The sequence below is a fragment of the Peromyscus leucopus genome, chromosome 13 (genome assembly GCF_004664715.2).
Source record: "Peromyscus leucopus breed LL Stock chromosome 13, UCI_PerLeu_2.1, whole genome shotgun sequence".
Classification (NCBI taxonomy): Eukaryota; Metazoa; Chordata; class Mammalia; order Rodentia; family Cricetidae; genus Peromyscus; species Peromyscus leucopus.
Window position 1 is genome coordinate 57,567,422 of NC_051074.1, and position 27,563 is coordinate 57,594,984.

Consider the following 27,563-nt stretch of genomic DNA (forward strand, 5'->3'; position numbering starts at 1 on the left):
AAGCCAAAAAGTATAATAAAGAAAGAGTAATGGAGTTAAATCGATGCAACAGAAATCTTCACAAAACAAGAAGGCAATAATTAAGCAGTAACAAAACACAAAAGCAAAAAGGAAACTGCTGATATAAACTAGTTCCTAACAATAATTATGTAGACTGTAAGTGGGCTAAATCATGTTTAAATAGCAGAAGCACTGGGCTGAAGAGAAGGCTTGGCAGTGAAGAGCACCGGCTGCTCTCCCAGGGAACCCGAGTTAGGTTCCCTGCACCCGCATGCTGGCTCACAAGCACTCGTGACTCCAGTTCCGGAGGCTCGGAGGCTCTTTCTGGCCTCTTCGGTACCGCCTGCATGTGGCACACTTACATACATGCAGACAAAACAGCAACACATAAAAGAAGTAAAAGTCTTTTTCAGAAAGCAGAGGTAGGCAGAATGAAAAACTGTAATGATCTAACAATTTTTGAAAGATGGACTTTAGATTCACATGAAAAGGGCAAGGGGATGGGAAATGTCTGAAGTATAAACAACAATCCAAAAAGAGCTTAGGTGGCTACATCAATATTAGACAAAAATTAACATAAAAATTGGTGAGATAAAGGAGGACACTACCTATGGAAAATAGTATTAGCCATCAAAATGTAGTATTCATATAGCTATATGTTCAGGTAACAAGAGAACCCCAAACATATAGGAAGCCAAAGAAGAACATAATTGAATAGAGAAGTAAGTAAACGATAGACAGAGATCTCAAATCTCCCACATGTAATATTAAATAGGACAAGACAAAAGATTCATGGGCAAATAGAAGACTTAAGCAACACTATTAACTAATAAGCCCTAAGAGAACAATTCCCCCACAACGAAGACTACAGACCTTTCTCAAGTACACATGCGATAATCTCCAGGATATGTTAGGTCATAAAGCAACTATCAATAAATTAGAAAGGGCTAAAATCCTGTAAAGTATGTTCTCATCCAAAATATAATGACATTAAAATTAATAAAACAAAACCATTTGGGAAAGTTCATATATGTTAGGAAATCAACACATTTCTAAACAACCAATGGTTCAAAAAACTGGAAATCTCAGAGGAACTTAGGGAATCCCCTGAGATGAACAAAATCGAAAGAACATCACAACTGAACTTATGCAGTGCAGTGAATGTATGCAGTAAAGCCACTTTAGAGAAGGAAATTCATTCCTGTAAACATCTCTATTTTAAAAAGGAGTATCTCTTGGATGTGAACCTAGCTTTTAACAGCTGAGCCATCACTCCAGCCCAAAAGGAATATTTCTTAAATCAATAACACAAGTTTATCTTCAACTAGAAATCAAAGAACAAGTTAAACAAAAAGCAAACAGAAGACAATAATAAAAGAGCAGAAATTAAATAAAGTACAGTAAATCACAGAAAACAAAAAGCAGGCAGCTGGAATAACAAGGAAAACCAGAGAAGATACAAACTACTAAAACAGTAGTGAAATAGAGACCATTACTTCTGATCTTACAGAAATACATGGATATGACTAGTCAGAACAATTGTATGCCAACAAGTTTGACACCTTAGATTGAATGGACACACTCCTAGAAAGAACCAATGTATTGAAACTGATTCAAAAGAAAGGCAAAATTTAAAACCCCCAAAAGGCTGAGAAAAGAGAAAGGAGTCAGAAATTCGGAAGAGATCTTCAACAGGAGGTTGAATCAGTAATAAAGTGAAACAGAAAAGCAACAAAAAACTTCCCATGATGCCAAGTCTATGACAAGATAGCTTCACTAGCAAATCTACAAGAATACTTAATGAAGAACTGATATGAGACTCTCAAAAAATCTTAGCCAAAAATATGAAGAGAAGAAACACTTACAAATCATTTTAAGAATATTATCTTGACACCAAAACCAAAGTTAACACAAGAAAAATAAAATCATAGAACAATTATCTCTTATGAACACAAATTTTAAAAACTCAACAAACCAGGCCAACATCATTTAAAAGGTGCATATAACATGGCCAGGTAAAATTTATTTAAGGAATGTAAGCCAAGTTTAAAAAAAAAAAAAAAGCATGTGAAGTCAATGAACGTAATATATAATAGTAAAACAAAGGACACAATCCCTATGGTCATTTCAATACCTCCAGATAAAACATTTGACAAAATTCAGAATAGTCTAACAAAGATTTCCGCAAAACTAGGCATAGAAAGGAATTTCCTCACTTTCATGAGGGAAACTTACCAGACTCCGACAGCTTACAAACCAACACGACAAACGAATAGAGAAAGGATGCCTGTCCTCACCATTTCTAGTCAACACTACAACACAAGTTCTAGTCACCTTATACAAGACAAAGAGATCACACAATCACACGTGGACATATACATATTGTGTTAAACTGCAATGCTCCCACACTAATGTACAGAATTAGTGCACAGCCTATCAAAATTGCAGCTGTCCTGTGTTACAAAACTAGAAAATGATCCTAAAAGTTCACATGGCAACACGCAGACTCAAAACAACCAGAACCATCTAAAAATTAGGCTCGTTCATCCCAATGTCCAAACAAAACCATCACAAGGATAGGTAAGTATATCAACGCAAGTCATAATGTTAACTGAAATAAGCTAGACACAAATTACTTGTTTTCACTCATTCATAAGAACTAGAGTCAATCTCCTAGAAGAACCGGTTGGAATAGTGATCATTAAAGATTAAGGGGCAATGGGAAGCAGGACTGGAAAGAAGTTAAATAAGAGTTACCAAAACACAGGCATGTGGGGTGGGAGGGATTGATCCTGGTTTCGACAGCACAGTAGGGTAACCATTGGCTAATATGATCTGTGATATTCTTCAAACTGTCTAGAGTATGACATATACAACCTACAAAAAATCCCTAACGTGAGAATGTGGAAGTGCTCATAATCCTTATTTATTATACACTGCATGCACGCATCAATTTACCTATAAGCTACTCCACAAAGGTGCACAAATATAAAATGTATCAACTACAGAAAAACATAAGGATAACTCAAAGATAAAGTGGCATGTACGCACACATATTTATGAAATAAAAGCCAGGCTTGCTTTTATGTTGAACAGTAAACAGTGTCGGCAATCAGCCCTTTGTCTTTCTAGACCCATTAGCTAACTCAATCTCAGGAGACTTCGGGCTGAAATACTCGGTGAAGTCCAGGGCCGGAGGCAGTGAACGCTTAGAAAGGCAAACCCCTTACCCCGACAAGCACCACTCCCTCACAAAGCACTGGAAGGCCGTAAGCGACATTAGCCTTGTGCCCTCCCCTTCTTGATAATCAGGATAATCACCCTACTCATTAAATACACTGACAGTAGGGCAGCAACACAGAGGGATCCAAATAAAATGAACTTCAAAAATAAAACCCGAAATACCTTGCTTTTAGCTAATTCCTTTTCCAAATTGCATTTTCCTTTGGCTAATTCCTTTTCTGTTTTCTTGACCTGCCCAGGTGGGAAAAAGAAATGGATCAATGTTTAGAACACACAGGTTCTACAAGAGCAGATGACAACATCCGACAAGTCAATACATCCCTACACGGCAGAGGTAGCAGCACTTCCTCTCAGAGAGGGCCGTGGTCAACAGGTGTCTTACAAGTGACGCACCTGCACGTCAGCTGCGGCTGCTCTCCTTCCAACCAGAAGACAGGCTGTGGCCTAACTTTCCCTCTCCTGCTTCCTTTAGAGGAATGCATTTTTCATCTGACCCTGTAACTAACAGGAGGATGGGGGAATTATCAGTCGACACTAATGCTGTAGGAAGAGCACACTGCACTACTTTACACGTTGAAGAATACACATTTCTTTAGTGGGCAACTCAAAGTCTTAAAACACAGCTTTACTTCTGTTCTCATCTTTTGCCCTACCCTAGAGTACAACTTTGAAACAGTATTCTACACCTCCACCAGGAGGGAAATCTGTCCCCACCCACCTCCTGCTGCAACCTTTCATTCTTCTCTAGCAGAGACTTCCTCTCTTGCATTGAGGCTTCCAGGTCAGCCCGCAGTCTGGCAATAGTTGACTCCAGAAGTTCTTTTTGCACCCTTGTCCTCTCTGCGGCTTCCTGTGCTTTCTGGACACACTGGCTGTGCTCCAGGATTAAGTGGTCTCTGGAAGAAGAGGACGAAGGTCATCAAGTCCCCTGACCAGTTACCATAACATTCTACAAACTAGTTCCCGGGCAGATTCCTCATCCCTGTGGTTGGCTCACAAACGTCAACTCAGATAGTTTCATGAAGGGCAGAACCACACACGAGAGAAAGAGAACGAAAGAGGCCCCGGCGCTGGCTTACAGGTGGATCTGGAGCTGGGTTTTATCATTCTGAACAGTTTGGAGCTGGCCAGTGATGCTGGCATGGGCGGCATCTAACAGGAGATTTTGCTCTTGAAATGTCTCTGTTATCATTTTCTGCTCCACCTGAGAGAGTAACAAAAGCTGAGATGCCATTTGAGGGGTAATAGTCGTCATCGTCGTCACTGTTCAAAGACACTATGCTCACTTCAAAACTTGTTTCACTTTCACAAATACAGCCAATAGTTTGAGGACCCAGCCTTTTCTTTGGTTACAGTTCGTCATTTTAGAGCTCTACTACACAAAGATGAAGACATATTATTCACCAGCCTTAAAATATTTTGTGAAACTATAAATCTCAATATATTTTCAAAAATAAAATTTACATTAAAATATTTTAGTATAGCCGGGCGGTGGTGGCGCCTGCCTTTAATCCCAGCACTTGGGAGGCAGAGGCAGGCGGATCTCTGTGAGTTCGAGGCCAGCCTGGGCTACCAAGTGAGTTCCAGGAAAGGCACAAAGCTACACAGAGAAACTCTGTCTTGAAAAAAACAAAAAAACAAACAAAAAAATATTTTAGTATCTTAAAATTTTTCTTACTTTAACATGTGAAACAATATAAACATCAGATGAAAAGGCCTTTTCTTCTCTATCTTCTCCTCCAAACAGCCGCCATCTGTTGGGAAGGCTGTGTGGGGCAGCTGGTGTGAACCCCGAGGCCATCTTGCGTTGCACTAGCACACCGTGGCACTAATGGGGCTTCTCATTGTTCACTGGCACACTAGTCGTTGGCACTTTTTCTCTGGCTCACCATTTCTAGTTAGCAACACTTCTACCTACAGTCCGTAATACTTCTGCAAGCCTGTACACATTGATAATTACTTAATTATGTTTTATTTAATTTCTTACTGGAAAAATAAGGATAATAGATGTAGCAGCTATAATAATTAGAAGCTGTAACATATGTAAAATCCTTAATATCATACTTGTATATGCAAAGAAAGCAAACAGAAAACAACACACACACACACACTCTCACATACAACCCACATGAGCTACTACTTAGCATGCCACACAACCCACATGAGCTACTATTTAGCATGCCAGGACCAGAATTTGAAAATTTTTCCATTTTGATTAGGATGATCAAGATTCATGGTGAAAGGCAATCTTAACCTGAGTCGAAGTCAAGAGTATTTTTAGCATACTGTAAGCAAAATGGAAAGTCACAGACGTTTGGAGGAAAATGAGTATTTGAGAGTCAGTTTTAAATGTACACCATCATTAGAGGCTATAGAGATGGCTCAGTGACTAAGAGGACCCAGGTTTGGTTTCCCAGTGTGAGGGGAATCTAATGCCTACTTCTCAAGTCTGTGGGTACCAGCAGGCATAGTGCACATGCATACATATATGCAAGCAAAACACTCATATACATAAAATAAATGAGTCAAAACTATACATCATTATTATATAAATACTAGAACAGATAATTACTTTCCCTAAAGTCATGATATTTGTGAAGAAAGCATTAAAAATCATGGAGTTTAAGGCCAAATCACCCCTTTGCAAAAAGGAGGAAAGTACTAATCAAAACATAACAAATGAGTTATAACAACAGCCTGTAATCCCAGAACTCTGTAGGCTGAGGCAGAAGGATTGTGAATTTGAGACCAGCCTGTTGGGCTACACAGTAAGATCCTTCTGAAACCGTCAAGTTAAAAACTGAAAGGAGTGCCAGCCTGAGCCTCTAATTCCGGTCCTCTGGAGGGAGCGCCAGTCGGGTCACAAGTCAAGGTCATTCTTAGCTCACACTGAATTTGAGGCCAGCATGGGATAATGAGACTGTCTTTTTAAAAAGAAGAAAAAAATTAGTAAGTAAGAGAAGTTTGAGTATCAAAAGAATACCCGCAGAATAGCATGATGTTCAGCAATAATGTTGGCATTTTCCTTTTTAACAATCTGAAGCATGCTGCTTAGCTCTGAACACTTTCTGGAAAGCTGGTCATTCAAAACCTAAGAAAACATATACAGCAAGTCATAAGTCTTTCTAATAATTACTTCACTTATGTATTATTGTTAATGATTTCACAGTAACCCACTAAGCCTAATTTAGCTAACATGTCATCAGTTAATATTTCATTAGCTTGAAAACTACTTTCAACTACTTCCCTATAAGTTACTGATCATGGAAGCCTAAACAACAGAGGCTCTTGCCTCTGTTCTTGGTTATCCACTGTAACTAAGCAGTAAGACCTATTGCTAAAGACACCGCTCACTTTGGATGTAGGACGTAGCAAAATCCATCTTAACAGGAAACTCTCTCCCTGCTCACTGGCTTTCATAATGCCAGAAGGTGCTAAGCAACCAGCTAGGAAAGAGGAGATACCAATGGTCTTCCCAGCACTGAATCTTTAGTGCTAAAATACTGACCTGCTAGTAAAATACACCCATGGTGCATACAGCAGGGGCATGACTGTTACAGAAATAACCAATTGTCTCCTAACTGGATATGTCTGTTCCAGGGATTTCAGGCCTGGTTTAAAGCTCCTGACTGGGGAAAATAATGGGTCCTAGGAGGAAACCTACTGTTACTGTTTTGCTAAAAGCTCATGTAGTCAGTCATTACATTCTAAATATTTATGTTTATGCCCACAGGTTTGGGCTGCTCACAACCTTGGTCAGGGAAGCTTGTTTTGTTTTGTTTTTTACAGCAAATAGTGGTTAATGTAGAGAATTATAGCCTAAAGTACCAAGCATTAAGTAACTGGAGGTGCTCTGCTGTGGATCTCTATCCACCTTTCACCGCCCAGAGCTCCCAGATCTCTCAGGTGTGGAAGGAAGAATTTAAGGCCGGCAGCAAACATGGAGAAAAGGTGAAATGCTGACTCAGGACACGGCACGGATGCTGCCCAACTCAGCAGTGGTGTCCTTCCACACACGACCTGCACAGGGAGCCGGACAGGAGCTCCTGGAGGTTGGTGGCTACCCGAGGAGGGCAGTCTCTTTGTGGGGTGTGGCTGCTGGTAGGTTGCCACACACCTATGCACATATGGACAGCACTAATTGGATTCATGGTAATAATGGGGGAAAAAAAGACATCAAATTAGGAGGGAGATGAGGTGGGAACACAAGGAGAATTGGCGGGAGGTAGTGGTAGATGGAGGTGACCAGTGTACTTTGTACCAATGCCTGAAACTGGGAGTTTGGATGCTACAGCCAGAAGGGGGTGTGATATGGAGGGAGAGGAGGTGGTTGATACCAAGTGACCAGAAAGAAAGGGGTGCGGTAGAGAGGGAGAGAGGAAGTGACCAACACCAACTGACTGACTGGACTCCTGGAGCTCCCGAGGCGTTCAGCACTTTACTCATTTCAGTTTTGAATACAAATCAGATAGAGCAAGACTTCTAAAGAACGGAATCTCAGTGCCAGTGTCTAACTAATAATACGAAAAATTCACTCCCAAAACTGTATCTTCAACATTGAGAACTACTTACCCAATAACAGAAAATATCCGTGTTCTTTTACCAGCAATGATAGTATTTACAAAAGCAAAATACAGATTTTAATCTCTCAAGATTAATCCTTCAGAACAAAACAAACCCCTGCATCATACTAGCAGTTAATGTTTCTCTTACATCAAACTGTACATTTTTTTCAGGTTCTGGATTAGACTCGGGGTTTTAAGCACATAAATTATTTGCTCCCACACTGTGCTATAACCCTGCCCTCAGCTCCAGAAATCCTTATTCTTGTGGCAGATGTACCCTTGAATTACTCTTCTTTAAGGTAAATTGGGCGGGGTTTATGTTGCTGTCTTCTGAGACTGGCTACATAGAACTCCACCTTCTAAGTAGCTGGAGAGGACCTTGACCTTCTAGTCCTCCTGACTTTAGAGTGGGCTCACAGGTGAGTGCTACCACACCTGGATGTGGGCTGTGTGCTTCCGTGAAAAAGTTCACGGAGGATAAGGGCACATTCTTGAAAAAATACCTAATGTGTTTAAAACCAAATTACCTAAACTTAAACAAAACAACAACAAAGCCCCACAAAAAACAAAACACTCCTCTGCCACTTTGCTGAGGTAGCAAATCTTTCTGTGTGCGAGCTTCCTTATCGTCAAATCACCAGTGACAGTTTCTAGCCCTCAAGTACTGGTGAGCGTGATGATGTCAGTAAGGCGAGGTGCTGAGAATTGCGCCTAGGACGTGGAGTGGCTTCACAAGTGCTGACTATTGGTACAGAAATGGTAGTGACTGATTGACAGGAGGACATTCTTTTCATTTTACTGAAGGACGGCAGAACGGTGACACCAGCGCTGTAGCAATCCGACTGTGCCACCAGGAAGTTAGTTTAAGGGATACGCACTGACTGGGTCTGTGAGACAGCGAGCCTCTGTATCTAGTCACTGTTCTCAACATACACTCCTGGAGTAATAGAAAGTACACGTTGAATTTGGGTATTTAGAGAAAGTGATCATACCGAGATTCCAAATCTAATGAGCATTTCTTTCTGACGCTCCTCCTGCATAATCTGACATGGCTCTCACCACAACAGTTTGGGATGCAGCCTTGCCTCGGAGCTCCTTAGAGAGGCACCGGGAAAGGGGAGGGAAAGCCCCATGGTTAATCTTGTTGTCAACCTGATGGGCTTTAGAATCACCATGGAAACAAACCCCTAAACATGTCTGTGGGAGATTTTCTAGATGAAATTGAGACCCACATTATGTGTGGGTGACACCATTCCATGGGCTGAGGTCCCCAACTGGGTAAAAAGGGGAAGCCAGCTGAGGACAAACATCTCTCACTCTCCTCTCCTCTGCAGATGCAGTGTGACCTTGAGCTCCCGCTGCCATGACCTATTCACCATCAATTGTGAGCCACAATGAATTCCGCCCTAAAGTGCCTCTGTCAGGTACTTTATCACAAAAAAAGGACTAATAGTATCACTAAAGCAGAAAGCAAAATGTCCCTTGTGACTGATTTAGTCATGTAGCTTGTGTACCACAGTGTCAAAGGAATTTGGTGGGGAAATCCAAAATGTAGTTAATTTGATAACGATTAACAGATGAAGTTGACCTTACAGAAATAAAAAGCTAGAAGAAAGAGATGATATGAATTTATATAACCAAGATTAATCTTGGTTCTTTAATGAACCAAACTGATTGCTTAAGAAGGAAGAAAGAAACAGAGGAAGAAAAAGAGAGAGAAAAGCAAAGATTCACCTGTGCTTTTTCTGATACTTCTCGAAGGGACACCATTTCAGATTTCAAATATGTGTTTTCTTCATGTTCCTTCTTCAAAGATATTTGTGTACTCTATTGAAGAAAAAAAGGTTTGTTCTCCTTTTGACACTGGCAGATATTATGCACATCTATGTGTGCAAGTAGGTGCATGTGAAGTCTTAGGATCTTTAACTTCCAAACACCCTCTATCTCTCAGTCACCAAAGGACTTACCCAAAGCTGATATGGATACAGAGTGCTCTCATTGGCTGCTGCTGGGAATGAAAATGACGGAGCCTTCAGAAGACAGTCTGTAAATTCTTACAAAACTAAAGCTGTTAGGATCCAGCTGCCTTGCTCCTAGGTTTCTTACTAAGGGAGTGGGCATGTCATGCAGATATTAGCATCAGCTCAGCTCTTACTTGCTGAACTTGAAAGCAACCAAGATGTCCTTCAAAACCTTATTCAACTCAAAACTCCCTAACTTTCCCTGGCGTGGGTATTTTTATTTTTGTTTTTGATTTTTCAGCAGAATACGAAGACTGTTGAATCCTAGTCCCCATAGTACAGTTTAGGAGAGTGTTTACTTGTTCAAATGAAACTGGTCATGAAATATGTAATTCAATCAGAAAGTGTATGAGAAGGAAAAATTACTCTATTAAAGAAAATAACTTTGTTTTTTTTTGTTTTTTTTTTGTTTGTTTGTTTGTTTTTTTTTTTTTGAGATAGGGTTTCTCTGTGTAGTTTTGGTCCTGTCCTGGATCTCACTCTTTAGACCAGGCTGGCCTTGGACTCACAGAGATCCTCCTGGCTCTGCCTCTCAAATGCTGGGATTAAAGATGTGTGCCACCACCATCCAGCAACCAATTGTTTCTTAAAATTACTTCTTTTATATTTTGAGATTGTAGTTACATCATTTCCCCTTCCCCTTTCCTCCCTCCAAACCTGCACATATACCCCTCTTTGTTTTCAAATTTATGGCCTTTTTCATTAATTATTGTTACATACATATATGTATATGTTTATATACATATATCCTTTTGTTTTAAAAATATGTTATGCTAACAAACTGTGGTACATACAAATAATGTAATATTATTTAACACTAAAAATAAGCTATCAAGTCATAAAAACATACAAAGGAAATTTAAATATAATAAATATAAATTTATTAAATGGAAGAATACAATCTTAAATGTTATATATATATAATCCCAACCATACGATGTTCTGGAAAAGGCACATCAATGATTAACAAAGGTTGGGGAAAAGAGCGATGAATATGCAGAGCACAGAGAACTTTAGGGAAGTGAATCATTCTGTATATGACAATATTTGATAATATGTCATTATATATTTATCTAAATCCAAGGAATGAACAAATCTCCAAGAATGAACCCTAATGTATATTACTGACTTGATTAAAATGATACGCTAATGTTGATTCTTCTAGAGTAATCCTGTTATTCCAGTGGGAAATGTTGAGAGCCAGGGAGGCTATACATGTGTAGAAAGGCCAAGCGTGTAGAGGCAGGGGGTACATAGGAAATGTACATACTTTATATTCTGTGTGATGGTGAATGTAAAATTGCTCTAAAAGTTATCATTTATTTTTAAAGACTTTCATACTAGGATTCTGACTAGAAAAACATGACTAAAACCATTCCATAACTACTCACTCACATTTTTATATCAAGTAGGTTCTCTCCAAGAATAATACTTATCTCATATACTCATTTTTATTATCAGTAAGATTTTGTGATTCCAAAGGAACACATTCAAATACCTTTGAAAGTTACAGGATGTTTTCACCAAGAAGGACCTCAGGATGGTGAAGGAAAGGACCTGCTCTCTGAGGAACAGAACTAGATCTCTCTGAGATTGGGAAGAGGAGAGAGAATTGAGGCTAGTTTGATATTCCTTAAGAGTTTCTTGGTAGAGGAGGGAAGGACAGAGTGCAGCTTCTTCCTCTACGGAGAAAACTACTTCTCCAGTTCCCCAGAAGCAGGAAGAGAAACACCGCACAGGGTGAGATGGCAACAGAAACCTCTTCTACACGGGAGCAGAGACTGACTCAAAGTGTGACTGTCACAGAGAGGTATTTTCTCCTAAATTTAGGTAAAGGTCCCCATTCTGCCCAGCTGTAAGAGTGTGTTCAGTAGCGTTCGATGCACTGACATTGCTGTGCAACCACCAACTACAACATTCCATTTATTGTATCTCATGACCCTGCTTTAGAAAGTAATTTACAATTGGCAAAGTCCACAAAAGTCTCCTTATTTTATGGTTTCAAAACAATAACCTGCGTAAGACGATTACTTAGTTCATACTATTCAGTACCACCTGAATATACAGCTTATTGACGTGAACTCTTTCTCCGAAAGCTTTCTGAAGCATCAGAGTCTATATCCTAGCACTAGTGAAGGACTGTGACTTAGTAAACAGGGAGGCCACTCTACATCCCGCCACAGGAACACATACCTTACTTTCTTCCACCAACTTGCAGATGAGGTTATCTCTGGAAACTAAAAACACAAAGTGCACAATGATGATGGTGACGTACACATGGAAACCACACATACTTTCCCAGAAGCTTCGTTTGCTTTAGTCAACATTTTATGGAAATAACAACTCATGTATTTTATCATGCCTATTTTCATAGACCTGATGCTAAAATACACAATTACCAACACAGCACGCCTACAATCTCAGCATTTGAGAGACTGAGGCAGGGGGATCATGAGTTCAGAGCCAGCCTGGGCTACATGGTAAACTTATCTTTAAAGAGCTAAAATTAATTGGACACTAAAAGAACCTGGTCCACAGTTACTTTTAATGATAAATAAGGTCACATTTTACTCAATGCATAGATTATTCTGAAAAGAATATAATCAAAATTTTTTGTTAAGTTACTCTAATCAAGAATTAATACAATCAGGGACATACACACAAAACAGTAAGAACCATTTTCCTCCTGGCGATGACAATAAAGAGGGAAGGGAAAACAGACTCATGAAAAGGAAGAGAGGGCTGCCGGGACCTGGGAGAGCAGGCAGAGTGCGGAGAAGCGCGGCAGGGCAAATGCTGGACTCTTCAGCTACATACGGACCGCGTGGCAGGGCGCGGACTTGGGAAACAGAACAAAAGGAATGCACGGACTCGAACATCTTCCTCATGTTTTGGTGTCTCTGCCTGGCATCCGACTACGGTGTTGACAGCAGGGTAGTGGTCTGGAGCTCTGGAGGGTGATTTCAGGGTGAGCCCATGTTAAAGCACTTGCCACACACACACAAGAAGGAAAATGGGGCACTAGTTTGGCATTGTCTATCAGTAACAAAAAGACACATTTGAAATTAATGTTTGGACTTTATAGTGAAATTCAGAGCTATATTAGTGCTGTTATACTTCAATTCTAGAGCCAGGCAATTACAGAACATGTTAAAGACTCATATTTTGCTTAGGGAATATCTTGTAGAAACTGGTTTTTAAAGATGTGAATCCATGACTCACTAAGTGTAATTTAAAATGTGTGAAAAATGAAAAGAGATAAATGTTGTGATCTGTTCTGAAGTTATACTCAAAGTATGAACAAAGGGAGAATGTTTATCTCTAGAGAACAATTATTTTAAGTTATATATTGTTAATTGTTAATATGCTTTTCTATTTTTAAAACATTGAGGAAAACATTTAAAGGCATTTCTTTGTCTTAACCTAGCCATATAACTATTTATACTTTAAATAACTAAAACTGTACATAAAGAGTCAATAATAACAGTTGGTATTCAGGTGAGTTTCCTTTCCCTCATGCTATCTGGTTTAATCGTCATCTAGTGGTCTTCCACACATGCTTTACAAAAATAAAAAAAAAAAAATAAAAATAGTTAATCTAAGTCACAGAAACCCGACGGACCAGAGAGTTCAGACATGGAGCCATCTGCACTTGAACCCCTGCTGCTGTGTGCAGTGGGTCCTTGAGCACAGTCTGCACATCTCTTTACTGTGTAACGGGCATATTTTCTTACTTTCTAATAAAGGTGCTGTAAAGTGAAAATGAGGGCCCGAGGAAGAAACATGAACTGAAACACAACGTTACAGGGTGGGTGTCCAATCAGAAGACAGACGGTTATCTGGGGCACCGCCAACGAGAACCAGACACCGTGACTGCCCTCTCGGCCGCCCTGAGGGCTAACGACTGCAGAGAGACATTGGCGTACTCTTTTCTCTACATGACCGTCATGTTTACTCTTCCCTTGGTGCTTTCTATCTCACTGCAGATAGGACACTAGAGGAAACAAACACTCGGCATGCTGAGAAGACACAGGGTCAAGTTTTTCCTCTCTTTCTTTTAGAACTTGGAATGGCCGTAGACAGCCTTGAGCATTCAAGGATACAATCTGCGAAAGCTCTAGGCGAACCGCTACTCGTGTACGGACTCTCGTGGTCCCTGGTGCGGAGGTTGCCGAAGGCCGCTTTACAGTGGCGCACCAGCACCAGCAGGGGCCAAAGGGCTGATGGGCTTGAGGCCCCAGGACCGCACACTAGACCTGGGGTCGAGACTCTCCACGCGCCGCCTGTCCTTCTGAGGACAAAGCTGTGAAGTGAGGGAATCGCTCTAAGCTCTCCGACAGGAGCATTGCAATCACCAGCCTCTGTGAATATGGGCTCACATTCACAGATGGTGAATCTGGCTGCAGTAAGAACGGCCTCGTTTCCTTACTAACAGTTTATGGACACTTTTAAATCCAGTGTCTAAATGCTCTCACTGTGCACGCTTGAGTGGTCACGGAAGGGAAAAACTGAAAGAGAACGTTTTATAAATAAGAGGCTCGGCCAGGCGTACCGGTACACACCTGTGAACATAGAGGCAAAAGGCTTAGACCAGAAGATCGCACACCCAAACCTGGACAACTGGGTGAGACCCCATCTCAGCAAACACACACAAACCAAACCCAAAGAAGGCCTTAGAGCAAGCTCAGTGAAAGAGTTTGCCTAGCATAAGTTAGGTCCTACCCAATCTTGTACCACACCCACAGAAAATTCAGATCAAATTTTATTACCAATGTTTACCTGGGGTCCAGTACCATATGTAAAGGAGCCCAGCAATTTTTCACTCTGTGCTGTAGGAAGTACCACCAACCCTGGCCAGCTAAAGAACTGTGCTCTCAGGAGCTTTTGCATACTTAGGTCAGAGTTGAGCTGCGAGGTGGCCGTCTCCAGCTGTCCATTCTTCTGTTGCTCCTGGGCCAGCAGTTCCTGGGTGGTTTGTATGGAGCTGTGTAGGGCAGTGCAGCTCTGCTGCAAAGTGTGCACCTGGAATTATGCAAGAAAAGCCATTTCTGTACGGCAATGCATGACCTGAGAGAACACGGAAGGCACAATTTTCAACCTTAGTGTCACTGAGAGGAAAGGGACATGCCTGTATGTCCCAGCTGAAATCTCAGCAGACCACAGTTTCTTACTCAAAGTGCTGTCCATCAGAGCATCCTATGTACACTGAACACAATAGCTGCTAGCCACAGGAGGCTACTGAGCACATGAGGTCAGCTGGAGCAAGAGAAGAACTGCATCTTTAGTCTTTTTTACACTTAACTAACTTTGACTGAAATAGGATCTTTTATAAATTCCTTCAGTAAAATATTCATTTTTGATAATGCAGTTGTGAAGTATAGTCATCGGTAAAAATGATAAAGATTATGCACTCAAATAATAAATACTAAAATTTGAATTTAAAGTATTTTAAATGCATAAAGGTACTTCAAATAAGTACAATGAAGACAAAAATACCATGTTAATAATGAATACAATAACTGAAAGCAGAAACATAACATATGTTCCTGGTTATTTTATTTATTTGCTTCAAGGGTTAGTTCCATTTAGCCTTTATTTTCTAACCAGATCAGACACATACAGCATTAGCTAAGGCAATGACTTCCACAATCAGTGCCCATAGCAGAGACTGCATGGTACAGGAGGCTACTGTACCCACATAATTCACCTCTTTAAAACCTGAGACAGATTCCCTTCTCTGGGCCTTGACTTTCCCATTCATGAATTAAGACTGTTGGATTAAATAGCAAAGCCTTTCTTATTTTGCACTATATTTTTAAGACTGTAGTAAGAATGTTAACAGGTTAGTAAGGAAAAGTACCTCAATAATTCAGAGGAAATAAACAAACTGGAAAGCTCATAAGGAAGAGCGCCAGCTCTCCCTTCTGTGGTTTGCTTCTCTAACAAACAAGGACAGCCAATCTCTACCTGCTGCCGCTCTGCCTCCACAGTTGACCCCATTTCTTGGAGCTTGAGTAGCATGGACGATGCAGATTTCTCCAGAGATTCCCTGAAGTGCTTCTCCTGGGCCAGCTGTCTCCTTAGCTACAGGGCAAAACTGCAGTTAGGAGACAACGGACGCCACCCCACCCTAACACAGATGTGGCCATCACAGCCACCACCTTAACACAGATGTGACCATCACACTACCCCACCTTAACACAGATGTGACCATCACACCACCCCACCTTAACACAGATGTGACCATCACAGCCACCACCCCACCCTAACACAGATGTGACCATCACAGCCACCACCCCACCTCAACACAGATGTGACCATCACAGCCACCACCCCACCTCAACACAGATGTGACCATCACAGCCACCCCACCTTAACACAGATGTGACCATCACACCACCCCACCTTAATACAGATGCAACCATCCAGTGGTTTACAAGACATAAGAGACATGCTCGTCCTGCTGTGGGATGGTCTATATGTCAAATTGCTCTGATTGGTCAATAAATAAAACACTGATTGGTCAGTGGCCAGGCAGGAAGTAGGTGGGACAAGGAGAGAGGAGAATGCTGGGAAGCGGAAGGCTGAGGCAGAGAGACACTGCCAGCTGCCACCATGACCAGCAGCATGTGAAGACACCGGTAAGCCACCAGCCACGTGGCAAGGTATAGATTTATGGAAATGGATTAATTTAAGATATAAGAACAGTTAGCAAGAAGCCTGCCATGGCCATACAGTTTGTAAGCAATATAAGTCTCTGTGTTCACTTGGTTGGGTCTGAGCGGCTGTGGGACTGGCGGGTGACAGAGATTTGTCCTGACTGTGAGCAAGGCAGGAAAACTCTAGCTACATCGTACCTTCCAAAAAATGAAGTCAAGTTTGTACCCTCATCTCTCTGTGGGGAAACCTGTTTTACAAATTGAGGGCCAAGGCCCACTGGTAACTTACAAGCAGCACAGAGAAAAGGACAGTAGAAATGATAGTGCACAGCAAGTCTCCAGGATAAGCGAGCATCATGAAAATACCTACGTGACTTGGGTTTGTTGATGGCTTTTTAGATAAAACGTCAAAATTACCGTCTATGGAAGACATTTTTAATTAGACTTCATTAATATTAAGAGTTTTTGCCCTCTGAAAGATATTGCTATGAAAATTAAAAGACAAACTATAGACTGGCAGAAAATGCTTTAGAAAGAAGACACATTTTGACAGAGGGCTAATATCCTTAGTCTTTTATTTTTCACTATAATAAAATATCTGAGGCTAGATAATGTATAAAAATTTGAGCTTTATTTAGCTCACAGTTTTTTTTTTTTGTTGTTGTTGCTGTTGTTTTTCAAAGATTTATTTGAGTGCTCTATTTGCATGTATGCCTTTATGCCAGAAGAGGGCATCAGGTTCCACTATATATGGTTGTGAGCCACCATGTGGTTGCTGAGAATTGAACTCTGGAAGAGCAGCCAGTGCTCGTAACCACTGAGCATCTCTCCAGCCTCTAGCGCAAAGTTTTAGAAGCTAAAGTTCAAGACTGGACAACCACGTATGTTCAGCTCTGGTGAGGGCTTCATGACAGAAGGAACACAGTGGTGAAATCACATAGGCAAGATAAGCCGCACATTCATAGGCCAGACTTACTCCTTTTAAAAATAGTTCCACTTTCATAGGAACTAACTGGGGTTCTATGAAAACTACATTAATCCCTTCCAAGGGTGATTATCCTCAATGAATTAGCACTTTCCACTAGGCCTCCCATCTCTTAAAGGTCTGACCACTGTCTAAGACCCCTGGGGATCTAGCTGTTAGCACATGAATCTTTAGAGGGTACTATAATTTGTCACTCAAATTGGTTTAATAAATGCTGATTGGCTAGTAGCCAGGCAGGAAGTATAGGTGGGGTAACCAAACTAAGCATGATGGGAAGGAGAAGGGTAGAAAGGAGTCACCAGCCAGACACAGAGAGAGGAGATGAATGTGCCATACTAATAAAGGTATGCAACATGCCAGAGCATAAATAAGAAGTGTAGGTTAACTTAAATGTAAGAGTTAGCTAGTAACAAGCCTGAGCTATTTATAATTGCTGAATTATAAATTGGCTGAGCATTTATAATTCATATTGAGCCTCTGGGTCGGTTATTTGGGACTGGGTGGCCAGGACCGAAAACATCCGTTTACATATGGTGTTCCAACATGTGGCCGAAATTTATACATAAAACCTGACAAAGCTTAAAAAGGGATTCTAGACACACAAGAACAGAGTCAAGCACGGCTGCTGTGGTAGCTGCCTTTTCTCCAGTGGGCTCTGCTTGCTGGCGGTGAGCAAAGGCACGGCTCCTTTAAAAGCCGGCTTTCTGGCCCAATGCTAGTGGCCAAAGTGGGTGGCTCTGGTGAGAGGCTCTACTGTCAAACACTTTAATGGCGCTTATGAGCAGGGGGAGACACGCCGCTGGGTGACTGCGCGGACTCAGAAACTTCCCAGAGCTGGGCAGTGAACACGGCTCCCAGAGCTGGCGGCAAACATACCTCTACCACGAGACTAGGCTCTCAGGGAACCAAGCGGTGCGGATCTAGCCGTCAAAGCAACTGCTTTGGTCCTAGCCACGCTGCTTAGCGGTTTAAAGACTCATATGGTCAGTAAAAGATACAGATGCACAATATGGATAGATTCAGACAAAAAGAGCCTCTGAATGGGTCACAGTGTGTTAAAAAAATACGTGTAGGCTTGGGAGAGAAAAGAAAGAGGGCAAAAAAGTCCTTAAAAAAGAAATAGTGTGATAAAAAAATATAATAAGCCATGTAAAGATGGAAAACACAAAGTGTCTAGATACTGTATGTTATTATGTTGTCTTTAAATTTTTTGATGGTTAATAAACAAATGATAACTGCTCAGAGACATTTGATTATAAAAGCTGTTATATTAAACCAGCCTATATATTTTAAAAATATCTTGACTTCAAAATTTAAATCAAAAGATATGTTACTTTGGGAAAGAAGTTATACTTTTACTTCCATGGGAAATGAGAGGCTCTGGATTCATTCTAGGTTAAGAAAAATCAGGTCTGATTGAGGAAGACCCCTTGAAAAATCTCCAATGGGGATGAATGACCCAGATAATCCAACATATCAGAGCAATTCTGTTGCAGTTTCCTCTGAGTTCTGCATCTAGAACAGCTTCAAGGATGCTGGCTGAAATGATCTAGCCTCATAGAATTCTCCAGTCAGGGCTTGACCATAATCTTAAATTTTCTCAGGGTCCCCATAAGATTAATAGAGTCCCCCAATCAGGAAGAAGTACTCTAGAGAACTATGCCCATATTCCCCAATATAAATTACGAATGTTTGTCATCATTTAAGGGGGTTGGTTACAAGCTGTTATAGATAATGGTCAGGAAAAAAGTTAAACAAAGGAGATTATATTCAGGGATCTTGTTCTGAAAAAGAAACAGTGAGGATATAGAAATGATAGGATAAAAGGGCAGATTTTTTTAATCTACTTTAATTCAAGAAACTATTAATATTACATATTTTACATTGGTATGAATCTTAGTTTATTGATAGAAATTTAAAGTTAGTTTTGTTATATTGTATGTATATGTCTACTCTTGTTTAGGGCATTACATTTATGCAGGTCATTTAAAAATGTAATATATAATTAAGAAATACAGATTAATAGTCATCTATAATTGCTGCAAGCAGCAGGAAAATGTAATGGAATTCAGCTACTATCACAAAAGCTACTACTTGAAAAAGTCAACTTTTCCAAGGTCAAGCCATGGCTTAAGAAGTCTTGGTGATATTTTAGCTTTAATATATATATATATTAGCCAATTCCTACAATGATTTTCTTGTATGCTATGTGTGCTTCCAAGAACTCATAACCATGTATTTTATCTGAAATTCCTATCAAACATCCAAGGCCAAAAGATCTCCTGAATTAAGGCAAATTAAGCTCAGACCCTCCTTTCTTATACAGCCTTAGTGGTATTTATACTAACATTATAGATTCCTAACATTTACCTAACCACCCCTAGGAATGTAGTTTGTGCACATAAATTTCCTTTTTCTGATATATTAACCAATTTTAGCTCTTAGTGGACCTCCTCCTTTACCACTCCCCTTTGGGGTTGTAAAAGAAAGCCTGACGGTCACTGCTTGAGGAAAACTCTTGTCTGCCTTTATGACCCTGTAAGAATTTCAAGCCTGGTGACCTTGCTTTAGAACACTGCTGTTGCATGGGCATATAACTGTAAACCTCAGAGACTGAGAGAGGTTTTTGACTGGAGAACTAGAAGAATGAGATGGAAGATGGGGAAGAGCCAGATGAGTAAGAACGAGATGAGAAAGACCAAGATGGGGCAGAACTAAGATGAGAGAATTAAGATAGAATTTAGAGGGGATAGCAGATAAATGTAGAGAGAAATCAGGTAAGAAAGGAGCTAGGCCTGAGTACAGAACTGTAGCTGTGTAGATAGGATCTTATCCCAGAGGAATAAAGTAGACAGACTAAGAGCTTGGTGTACTTAGATTCATTTCTCAAAAATATTTCTCGCCATTCATAGCTTCTCTTCTGGGTCCCTGGGAAGGTTATTATTAAGGCTGGTCTTTAATAATATTTGAGATATAATAGCAAACTTATGGTCATGTTAGTTAAGTTTTCAAGGTCATACAGAGATATATCTCAGATTAATGGGCAATCTTCAAACACTCAAAGACCTAGAATATGGCATTTAATATTCTTAGACTTTGCTCAACAGTGAGACATGTCTGTTCCTGGCAGCACCAATTACTTCAAAGAGGATGATGGACATCAAAGAAACTCCATATGGAGTTTGTTTTCTTTATGGCAAAAGCTAGCCATGTGGGCAAAGAGAATGCCCTTGCCTCAATTGCTGACAGTTACTGTCCAAACTGGACCAGCAGGATACAAGAAAGGTGACTGATGAACTTTGCCAAGACAAGGTTGGACAGTCCTTCAAAATTCCCTGCTTCACCGGAAAGTCTGTCAGATATGCTAGGCCTATAGGCCAGAGCTGGATGCCACAATGTTACAGAGAAACTTTGGGTAACTATCCAGGCAGCCTGATATCCCTGTCATTAGGTAACATTTCATCCTTCTGGAGTCTTTGATGGAGTTAGAGACTAGATAGTTGTTTTTCTTTAGTTATAATAAAAGATAAATTAGGTACAAAACTTTGGACTCACAAAGATAAGATAGATAATAGAGTATTTTTCTCTAATTTTACCAAATACAAATAGATTGGATATTACAACTGTAATTTACTTGATAACTGTTTTTGTTGTATATAGTCTTACTATGTTAAAGTTAAGACCTTTCTTTTTAAATAGACAAAAAGGGAGAAATGCTGTGGAATAATCCTCTTGGTACACTGTAAAGATTTGTCACTCGAATTGGTTTAATAAAATGCTGATTGGCCTGGCAGGAAGTATAGGTGGGGTGACCAAACTAAGGATGATGAGGAGAAGGGAGGAGAGAGGAGACTCCAGCCAGCTGCCCAGGAAGCAAAATATACCAGAGGACAGGTAAAGCCTTGAGCCACGTGGCAATACATAGATTAATAGAAATAAGTTAATTTGAGTTGTAAGAACTAGTTAGTAACAAGCCTGAGCTACTGGCCAAGCATTTACAAGTAATATTAAGGCTCTAAGTCAGTTATTTGGGAACTGGCAATTGGGACTGGAAATGTCCATTTACAGGGCACCTTCAAATTAGACCCAAAATATACAAAGTAACAAACTCAAAACTAAGAAGATTCAATTATGAGAAAATAATCTATAATATACTTCACCAATGGAGATATATACAAGAAAAATTTCTCACATCATATATTATTGGGGCATTCAACTTAGAACAAGATAAACTACACATCTATTTGAATATCAAGAATTCAAGACACTGACACCAAACACCGAGGAGAGTGTGCAGCAACAAAGCATTTCATTCTCCGATGGTAGAAATGCAAAATGGTCTCACTAGATTGTAAGATGGGTTAATAGTTCCTAATAAAACTAAATATGACTTGCATTACAACCCAGCAATTATACTCTAGGGTTATTTACCCAAGTGAGTGGAAATCTTTTTTTATTGTCTTTTGGATTCTTTGGGAATTTCACAACATGCACCACAATCCCACTCATCTCCCAGTCCCTCCCATATCTACCTCTCCCTCTTGTAGTGCCCCCCAAAGGAAAGCTAAAAAATAAAAATAAGAAAAAAGTAAACAGTAATTTTTTTAAAAAAGGAAAACTCTTCACTCCTCCATTCTCCCCATCTCTTCCTTCATCTTAGCGGCCCTGGGACTGCTGCGTGTCATACATTCTACCCTTTTGTCCAAACAGCTTTACTGCTGGGTCCCACTCAGCCTGTCCAATAGCCTTGAAGAGAGGAGTGAGGACTGAGAAATAAGAGATGAAAAATAGAGATGACGTAGATGTAAAAGAAACAGAGACACAGAATAGGTTTGGGAGAGCTTTGAGTCAATATCAGAGTTGCCCTGAGTTGATTACTCACAGCCTTTTTATACCCAAAACGAGGGGGGCAAAAGACCTCCCCCTCTCAAGGACATCATGGTTCAAAGTACAAACAAGTGTAAACACCTCCTTAATTCTCAAAACACCTGGTAACCACACCTTTGGCCAAACATCCTGTTATCCAGCCTTAAGGAATAAAGACAAGCTTGACCTCTCAGATGGAAATCAAGCCACAAAGCCGGGCTCCCACACTTTACTTGCAAATGTTCATTGTGTAATGAGTTGTTGGTCAGGTTCAAGACCTCTGGCTTTGGTACACCATCAATACTGGAACCCTACTGACATTCCTCTCCAATATTCTGCTGTTGCCCCTAGTCACGGAGATCCTGCAATTATGAGTCCCCAGGATCAGTCTCTTCACACACTCCAGCAGGTCATAGATAGGGTAGATGTTGGGGTGTACATCCTCCAAGCCCTAGAAGTGTGCCTGGGTGGCAGCTGAGTTGGTCAGTCCAGGGTGCTGGGACACTCCTCTCAGGTGAGGGGCAGGCCACTGAGGTTGGCATGGTCCTGGCAGCAACATGTCCCTCAGAATCCAACATGGCCACAGGTGGTGACCCAGAACCCAGGCATCTGTGTGGCTTGGTGTCGACAAGGGCCATGGTCATGATCACAGCTCCCAGCCTCTGTAAGACCATGGACCCTGACATGGTCCTCAGGAGCAGCCCGGGCCCAGATGCCACCATGGCCATGGGTGGCAGTGCAAGCCAGTAAGTGGAAATCTTATGTCCATACAAACCTATAAGATGCCTGGGTGTTCTCTGATAGGTGAATGGATGAGGAAACAGTGCTACATGTAATGCATTACTGTTCAGAAATTAAAAGGTATGAACTATCAGCCTTGGGAAGACATGAAGAAACTTTAACTGTACAGTCCAAAAGGATGATCTCAACAATACCCAAACCATATACACAATGCAAAGCTCAGTGTTCTCCGAGGGGCTAGCAGAAGGGATGAGGCTGTGTGTGGAGAACAAGGCATCTTTAGGGCAGTGAAACTTTATGCTTGATCCTGAACTGGTGGGTACACGGCATGATAGATTTGTTAAAATTCATAGAAATCTACAGTACAGAAAGTGAATTCTAATGTAAACTACTGACTTCAGTAACGCATCAGTATCATTTCATAAATTGTGGCCAAACTACCTCACTAATATAATGTTAGAAAAAAAAACTGGGAGTTTAGAGAGTGGGTACATACTTTCTACATAACTTTTCTATAAACCAAAAAATATTGAACTTTATGTTAAGATATCTAAAAGGCTCTCTGATGACAATTAGGGTAGTCACCAATCTGATTACAGTAGATGGCCAGTTCAGGGACCCTCTCCACTATTGCTAGGAGTCTTAGCTGGGGTCATCCTTGTGAACTCCTGGGGGTTTCCCTGGTACCAGGTTTCTCCCTAACCCAGAAATGCCCCACCTCCATCAAGACATATCTTCTATTACTCTCCCCCTCCACTCTGTCCCCAAAGCTGCCTCCCTCAACTTGATGTGCCATGCTTTGTTCAAGCCCAAGGGAGACCTGCCCCCTTCTGAGTGGAGATAGAGAAGGAGTGGATGGGGAGGGGGATAAATGGGAGGGAGGACAAGAAGAGAGGAGGGAGGGGAAACTGTGGTCAGTGTGTAAAATAAATGAAAAAATAGTAATTAAAATTTTAAAGTATCTAAAAAGGGCCAAATTAGTCAAGGTTCTCTACAGAACAGAACTGATACAATGAAATAAAAATATAGGCTTGGTGTAGTTAGGATTACTAATACTGTGAGAAACACCATGACTAAAAAGCAAGTTGGGGAGGAAAGGGTTTATTGAGCTTACACTTCAGCATTGCTGTTCAGGAAGTCAGGACAGGAACTCAAACAGGGCAGGATCCTGGAGGCAGGAGCTGATGCAGAGGCCATGGAGGGTGCTGCTTACTGGCTTGTTCCTCATGGCTTGCTCAGCTTGCTTTCTTATAGAACCCAGGACCACCAGCCCAGGGATGGCACCACCCGCAATGGGCTGGGCCCTCCCTATTGTTCACTAGTTGAGAAAATGCCTTACACCTGGATCTCATGGAGACATTTCCTTAACTGGGCTCCTTCCTCTGATGACTGGAGCTTGTGTTGACACACAAAAACCACCATCACTGGGGCTGAGAACCTGGGGTTAGTCAGGTCATAGTGAAGAACCTTGCACACTGCTTAAGGGACAGAGTGAAACTGAGTCCAGTGACTTATCCTTATACCCAGATCAGCGCATCTCTAAAGCCTTCGAGGAGCTTCCTTCTGAATAGATGAAAGCAACACAGAGACCCACAACTAATTCAACTGCTTTTGGCAGCCACCCCTTCCAGAACTCCAAACATTTCAGCTGATGTGAAGGTTGCAAGGTCAAAGAAGAACGGTAGAGTTTCCATCTTAACATAACTTATATTAAAATGCCACACAAAGGTGAAGGTTTTACTTAACAGCCGCCTATGGGCCACCATATTTAGTAACTGTTTCTCTACCGGCTCAAAGGTGTTTGTTGTTTGTTGGGTTTTGTCGTTGATCCAGTTTCAGGGCAGTTTTAACACATGAGAACATCTTTAGGCAACAGACAGCAGACACTCTTGCTTCAGCTCTGTGTGGTATGTTTTAAGTGTTCACGCAATGACATGGCTTCTTCTTCAAAGGATTCTTTTCATTCTTTCCACTTCCTTGATTTCCCCTTGCAACCCCAACACTTTTCCAGCATCTCCCGTCTTCTCTTACCTCTTGAATTTTAAGGTTCATTTTACGCTTTGTGGTCTTCAGCTCCTCCTCAATAACAGCTGCATTCTTCTAGAAAGAGAAGGAAGAAAGATCTAGTAACCTGAAATGACAGGAAGAAACTGTCTCTGGGTGTATCCAGTCGAATCCAGTCTTCCTCCCTCCCCCGGCAAACTTATAAGTGCTATTTATTCTTTGCGTGTATGTATTTATGGGTAAATGTGTGTGCACATGTATGCATATGCATGTGTATGTATGTATGAGTATACATGTGTGTGCACACATGTACATATGTATGTGGAGGCCAGAAGATGACAATGGGTGTCTCCATGGATTACCCTCTGCACTACACATTGAGTAAGGACCTCTCATCTGAACTCAGCCATCCTAGAATTTGCTAGTCTGGTCAGCCAGCTTGCTCCAGGGAGCTTGTTCTTGCCTTCTGAATATTAGGGCTGCCTTTCTGGCTTAGAATCCATGTAGGTCAAGGGGATCCAAACTCCAGTCCTCACAATTGGAGTATTTTTTTTTAAAGATTTTTATGCATCTAAGATTTATGTATATATGTGTACCATGTACATGTCTGGTGCCCACAGAGGCCAGAAGAGGGTGTTGGATCCCCTAGAACTAGAGTTACAGAGAGTTGTAAACTGCCATGTGGGTGTTGGGAGTCAAACCTGAGTCATCTGAAAGAGCAGTCAGTGCTCTTAACCCAGACACAGAGACAGAGAGTTTCTCACTATGTAGATCAATGGCTTTGAACTCATAGAGACAAAGCTGTGTTTTAAGTGCTGGGATGTATTTAAGAAGGCATACACCACCACTACCAGTTTCAAATGCTATTCATGCTTAGGAATTCAGAATGAAAACACACTTTTTTAATTATTACTAGATATAAAGTAGATATAATCCTAGAGATAAAGACTCAAGTTGTGGTTTTCTTCTTTTTTACCTTCAGTTTCTACCCTGTACCCAATTCTAGAATATCTTTCATAAAAAATCCCTCTCCCTTCAAAACGCCACCATGCTAGTTCTGACCTATGTAGACTCATAAAAGAACCCAAACTGGTTTCTTTGCTACCAATCTCCTCTCCATAGTCAGTACAGTCACATCTAGTTAGTCTCCTCTCCATAGTCAGTAGATAGTCACATCTAGTTAGTCTCCTCTCCCATAGTCAGTAGATAGTCACATCTAGTTAGTCTCCTCTCCACAGTCAGTAGATAGTCACATCTAGTTAGTCTCCTCTCCATAGTCAGTACAGTCACATCTAGTTAGTCTCCTCTCCATAGTCAGTAGATAGTCACATCTAGTTAGTCTCCTCTCCATAGTCAGTAGATAGTCACATCTAGTTAGTCTCCTCTCCATCCATAGTCAGTAGATAGTCACATCTAGTTAGTCTCCTCTCCATCCATAGTCAGTAGATAGTCACATCTAGTTAGTCTCCTCTCCATCCATAGTCAGTACAGTCACATCTAGTTAGTCTCTTCTCCATAGTCAGTAGATAGTAATATCTAGTTAGTTTCCCCTCTTGTTACATGGATTCTCCATCAAAATTCTTAATCACTCCCCATTGATTATCCAAAGTGTTAATTATTCTTGATTTTTACATGCTCTGCAATGTAAAATTTGCACTACTCAGCTTACTTCCCACAAATTCTCACTTCAGGAAAGCTGGAGTTTAGCTATTTTAACCCAGTGGCACCCAGCAGAATCTTAGTTACAGGAGGAGGACGAGCACATGATTGTGGACAAGAGACTTCCCTCAGCCCCACTCCTCTTAGTAAAACAGACTGTCCCTGGAACAGAACAACACTGCTGGTGTCCTCTCTGCCTGCAAATGTGTCCCCTGAGATGCCTTTGCCTTCAGATCAAGTGTATCATGTCTGAAGGTGACTGATCTATACTGGCCAAGATTCTCCTTCTCTCAAACATGCCCGAGTACAGTCTTCCTGTGCAATGTTCCCTCAGTGTCTTCTACTTAGACTTTTTCTTATTTGTCATGTTATGCCTTAGCCTCCCAACTACCATGTAGCTCTGAAAGAGGACAGAGTTTAGATGCTCACTATCTTTCATACACAGCAGGAGGTCTACTAACAACCGCTGACAACACACACTGCTGGAGGTTATCAGTGCAGACACACTTCAAATGCCAAGAATTTAAGGTCCACACCACCCATTTGAAATTCGGTTTTCTGGAGCCCTTGGCTCTCTGGAGCAGGGAAACTGCACTTGAGAACATGGAAAACGAACCGTTGTCTCGGTGGCTATTTCCAAAGTGGCCATCAGTCTCTGCACTTCATCCTGTGCCTTGTCTTCCTCCTCCTTGACATCTTTCAGTTGCTGGCGCAAATTCATCACTTCCAGGCGCAGCAGCTTCAGGTCCATGCAGTGCTCCTCCTGTATTGTATTCAGCTGATCCTTCAGAAAAGCTACGAGAAGCACAGAGGACAGAGC

General features: G+C 41.1%; 1 protein-coding gene across 4 annotated transcripts in view; it reads right to left on the bottom strand.

Moving 5' to 3' along the window:
* Nucleotides 1–27,563, bottom strand: part of Ccdc150 (coiled-coil domain containing 150) — a 95,494-nt gene that overhangs the window by 47,128 nt on the left and 20,803 nt on the right. For 3 of the 4 annotated variants that reach the window (XM_028886408.2, XM_037210415.1, XM_037210414.1), the window contains 10 exons: nucleotides 27,360–27,538; nucleotides 25,112–25,180; nucleotides 15,797–15,913; nucleotides 14,722–14,851; nucleotides 12,023–12,066; nucleotides 9,543–9,635; nucleotides 6,227–6,334; nucleotides 4,323–4,447; nucleotides 3,962–4,139; nucleotides 3,406–3,474 (listed from right to left, as the gene is read on the bottom strand). In XM_028886408.2, coding sequence (XP_028742241.1) covers nucleotides 3,406–3,474; nucleotides 3,962–4,139; nucleotides 4,323–4,447; nucleotides 6,227–6,334; nucleotides 9,543–9,635; nucleotides 12,023–12,066; nucleotides 14,722–14,851; nucleotides 15,797–15,913; nucleotides 25,112–25,180; nucleotides 27,360–27,538 — 1,112 coding nt within the window. The remainder of the gene's footprint in view (nucleotides 1–3,405; nucleotides 3,475–3,961; nucleotides 4,140–4,322; nucleotides 4,448–6,226; nucleotides 6,335–9,542; nucleotides 9,636–12,022; nucleotides 12,067–14,721; nucleotides 14,852–15,796; nucleotides 15,914–25,111; nucleotides 25,181–27,359; nucleotides 27,539–27,563) is intronic. The other variant, XM_037210413.1, reaches the window with a different exon arrangement.